This window comes from Phaseolus vulgaris, chromosome 4, assembly GCF_051622355.1.
Source record: "Phaseolus vulgaris cultivar YP4 chromosome 4, ASM5162235v1, whole genome shotgun sequence".
Lineage (NCBI taxonomy): Eukaryota > Viridiplantae > Streptophyta > Magnoliopsida > Fabales > Fabaceae > Phaseolus > Phaseolus vulgaris.
The window spans coordinates 6,798,548-6,803,187 of record NC_143501.1 but is presented as its reverse complement, the minus strand read 5'-3'; the positions used below and the strand labels follow the sequence as shown (position 1 = coordinate 6,803,187).

At 33.7% G+C, this 4,640-nt stretch overlaps 1 protein-coding gene across 4 annotated transcripts; it reads left to right on the top strand.

Annotated features, from left to right (window-relative positions):
* On the top strand, positions 1-4,640 carry LOC137837035 (calcium/calmodulin-regulated receptor-like kinase 2). Of its 4 annotated transcripts, none has more exons than XM_068645856.1 (8): positions 1-394; positions 1,265-1,660; positions 1,995-2,148; positions 3,126-3,252; positions 3,382-3,464; positions 3,543-3,614; positions 3,940-4,143; positions 4,219-4,640. In XM_068645856.1, the coding sequence occupies exons 2-8, from the start codon at positions 1,332-1,334 to the stop codon at positions 4,525-4,527; spliced, it is 1,278 nt and encodes a 425-aa protein (XP_068501957.1). In that variant the 5' UTR covers positions 1-394; positions 1,265-1,331; the 3' UTR covers positions 4,528-4,640. The 4 variants fall into 4 exon arrangements, with proteins under 4 accessions (XP_068501957.1, XP_090157558.1, XP_090157559.1 ...); XM_090301432.1 differs by having other exon boundaries at positions 51-394; positions 3,940-4,130; XM_090301433.1 differs by having other exon boundaries at positions 327-394; positions 3,365-3,464.

The following is a 4,640-nucleotide window of genomic DNA, read 5'->3' as shown; positions in this document are numbered from 1 at the left end:
AAACAAAGAAACAAACATTCCAAAATCTGTACCCATTTCCCCAAGTTTTTAAAACCTTAAAACCCACTCTCACTTCAATTCAACTGCACTTAACGCCCTCACCCACTCCACAACCCTCTTTTTTATCTCCACTCACTTCCATTTTCAATCCAACTCAAATCTCTTCCAGTTATACACTTTTACTGTTTCACTCTCACCACTAACAAAAAACAGTTTCTTTCATCAACTTGGTCTTTGTTTCTTCCACTCATGCCGTTGACTCTGGACTCCTAAGTCAACAACAAGCTCGTATAGCCAAAAGGGGGTTTGTTTCAGAACCATGGTTCGCACTTCACACACCCCAGAACAAAAAAATCTGTTTTTTCCATCATGGTGTTGTTATTCTGCTGATTAGGTATGTGGGTTTTTTTTTTCTTACAAGGTCAGTGAAGGTTTCTGATTCAATTTTTAAGCTTGGTGGGTTTGTTTTGGAGGATTGTTTTGTTGCTGGTTTGTGGGTTCTTTTTTGTTTATGCTTTCACCGTTTGAAGAGGGTAGTGAAAAGTGGGAATCTTTTTTTATATGCTCATGTTTGATAGGTAGTGCAAAGTGAATGAACAATTAATTGATGTTGATGAGTTTGTGGATAGCGCACTATCTCCCAAACCCACCCTACTCCATTTTAGTGTTATCTGAATCATATAATGGAGGAAAAGGGTTTACTTTTGTTTTTATTAATTTTTCAGATGTGTGATCTATCTTCAGGGAAACTTTTAATATGCCTCAGTTTTTTGTGGTTTTATCTTACTGTTATTATCAACTGTAAAAGATAATTAGACTGTCTTTTATATCTTGTAATGTTTTAGGAAAAAAGGAATTCTTTGTTTTTCTTCCGAAGGCTCTTTTAGAAAGATGCAAAATGGAAAGATGTTGTTTCTTCTAAATATGGTACTTCAGATATGCATGTAGTCATTGTTGTCAGAATTAAGGTATCCGTGTTACATTCTTTAGTTAAGCCTAACTTTTAGGTGTTTCAATATTGATAATGGTATTAGCTTTTTGCAATTGTAGAGTAAATTTGCATCCATGAGTTTTACATCTGAAAGTTTGCAAATGCTGTTGCATTTGAGTCATTGGTTTAAACAATCTTTTATCTCCTCTATTGTCAAAAGGGGAATAAAATAGAAGAACAATTGGATATATTACTATCTTGGAGTTCAATTGATGTCATTTAGTTCTGGATGAAGCATTGAATTAACATAAAATTGTGCCAACTCTGTGACAGTGGACCTCTGCAGTACCAGTCTTCTGCAAAATGATTTCATTGTTTGAGTATCAAGAGAGATCAAAGAATGGTTCGCCAAACTGATTTAGTTATCATTGGTGTTTCTGTTGGTTTGGCACTTGGAATTCTGATATCTTGCCTCATATTTTTCGGCATAAGATGGTACAAGAAACGTGCTGCTCATCTTAGATTATCTGCAAATGAGTCTAGTATAACAACTCTTCCAATACGAACAAATGGATTGGGAACAAGTACCGACTTCAGTGCATCACTTGATAGTTCCATAGCCACATCGAGGTCAGAAAATCTCAAGAAAAATTCCCATTTCACTTGGTGGAATCATCAAAACAGAGATCGGTTTACTTCTGCATCAGGCATTCTGAAGTATTCATACAGGTATGCCCATTTCTCTCTTAAGCATGAGGTTAAGTCTTTATTTTTTGCCTAATTGTTCTGTATATGGATAACTACTATTAAAATTGAAGCATATAACTATAGATATCAAAATTTGTTCATTATTTGATTTGTTGCATCGTGAACTTTATATATCTTTTTATAGGGAAGTTTCTTTATAAATTGGATGAATCGCCTTGCAAATTTTACCTTAGTTCAGAAGACAAAGGAAAAGGAGAAAGTAGGGAAATGGAGATGTTACGTAATTCAGATAAAAACACTATTAAAGGGATATTAACATTGTAATGGTATGAACCTGACACTTTACATGGTGCAGAGAAATTCAAAAGGCCACACAAAACTTCACGACAACCTTGGGACAAGGATCATTTGGGACAGTTTATAAAGCAACAATGCCTACTGGGGAGGTTGTAGCAGTGAAGGTCCTTGCACCTAATTCCAAACAAGGGGAGAAAGAATTCCAAACAGAGGTATATTCTGTTACTTGGTTTGTGGGATTCAGAATTTTGTATATTTTGAATCTTTATGACTTGTATAGTACTGGAAAAAGGTGTCATAATTATCTTATACATTTCCTTCTGAGCCATTTACATTTCTTTCCTTTAATTCAGAGACTCATACACACATATAAGTTTAAAAACCGTTGCAAAGTTCATAGATGATTTGATACTTATTTATTTGACTTCAATTGAAGTGATTAATAATCTAGCTGGTGATGATTATCCTTGCTTTTGCTTCAATTACTCCTCATATTAAAGAGTTTATTGTTCATTTTCAGAAAATCAGTATATATATATATGTATATATATATATGTATATATGTAAAATATGTAGTGATTCTCATTCGCAAATTTTTTTCTGTTCTTAAAAACAAAAAGAAAGAAAACAGAAAAACTTGCTTGATAAGATTAATTTTTGAAAACTGTTTTCAAAACTAAGACATCTTTCATAACTAAAAGAAGATCTGAACATCTCTTCTAAGTTGTTTTGGTTTTCTACTTTAAGTTTTCTGTTACTTGCATTCTTCCTTGCATTGTTTCATATTCTCCCACTTTTACTCTACAAATTTGAAAATTGTTCTATAATTTTTTTTTTTTATAAAAAAACTAGAAAACTTAGCTCACAATTCAAACCCCAAGTGTACCCGTTTTATCAAATTGTTTTGGAACATTACCATATGAATGACCTTAAAATTTAGAATTATTATTTTGGTTTTTGTAGTATGGTTATCATCATTGGAAATAAAAGCCTGCAGTGGTTGTTTAATTTTCAAGACTGAATATATCACAGTTTAAAATGGATAGGGAAGACCACTTCCGCAAGGTTATATCATTTATGTAATTGATGATATTGGTTCTAATTTGAGTAATTCAGGATAAGCTGATATATTATAACATCAGCCATCAGTTGGTTTGTTGAACTTTTTATATTTAACTTTTTGCTTCAGGTATTTCTGCTAGGAAGACTGCATCACCGGAATCTTGTGAATTTGGTTGGATATTGTGTAGATAAAGGGCAACGCATACTGGTTTATCAGTATATGAGTCATGGAAGTTTAGCAAATCTTTTATATGGTAAGAGGAAGGTCTTGATGTTCATCTATTTTTATTGTTTTTTTGTCTAGTATCTTCTTTTGCATGTTTTTACATGTCACGTGACCAACTAAGTTGTCTCAATTGAGAATAGTCTGCAAATGTTTGTAGGTGAAGAAAAAGTATTGAGTTGGGATGAAAGGCTGCAAATTGTTCTTGATATTTCACATGGAATAGAATACCTTCATGAAGGAGTATGTATTTTCATTGATGTATTTTTTTCCTAAATGTACGAGAAAATGTGTTGATGAATATGAATATGCATGGAACAGGCAATCCCACCTGTCATACATCGCGATTTAAAGTCTGCCAACATATTGCTAGATCACTCAAAGAGAGCTAAGGTAATATTTTTTTGTATATGCTCTTTTTAAAAGTCAGATCCCCATTCATTTTCCTAATTTTGCATAAGATATTGAATCAAACAGTGCTATCCTTCCTTGGTTATGTTGTTATTGTTGGTCAAAAGAACTTTGTGCATGACTACAAAATCAGAGAGAAGCTCTTGCATGGTGGCTAAATGATTGAAAATCAAGAAGCTTAGGTGGCATTTCTAAAGCTTGTGTTTGTATATTGGAATATATAATAAACAGTTAAATTTGACATTCATGGCATTGATAATATTCTATCCAGATATGAATAAATTGTGATCAAAATTGAACTGTGCAGGTTGCTGATTTTGGACTCTCAAAAGAAGAGATCTTTGATGGCCGGAATTCTGGTCTCAAAGGTACATACGGCTACATGGATCCTGAATACATTTCCACAAGCAAGTTAACAACGAAGAGTGACATATACAGTTTTGGTATCATAGTTTTTGAGCTCATCACTGCCATCCACCCTCATCAAAATTTGATGGAGTATGTTAACCTTGTAAGTTACTTTTCTTTGAAAAAGATGTTGGAATACTTCACAATTTCTGTCTCATCCTCTTGTTTATCTTGCAAGGCTGCAATGGATCATGATGGTATAGATGAGATTCTTGACAAGAAAATAGTGGGAAAATGCAATCTTGAAGAAGTGAGGCAGCTTGCAAAGATTGGACACAAATGCTTGCACAAATCACCTAAGAAACGTCCCTCCATAGGTGAGGTTTCTCAGCTCATATCAAGAATAAAGCAAAGGCGTCAGAGACGTCTGACAGAAGATAACTTGTCATTTGCAAGCAACAACTTTTCTCGAGCTGTGAGTCGATTAGAAGATCGACAGGTTGAACTTAGCAGGATGTCAACCATTAGCCTAACAGAAACTGTATGAACATAATTACTTGTATATGGGGTGATTTCAAAGAATCACTTTGGTCCATTGGTACTATGGCACCAAGGAATTTTACAGCTAATCTAATGAAACAACTTATATGTTCAAATCAA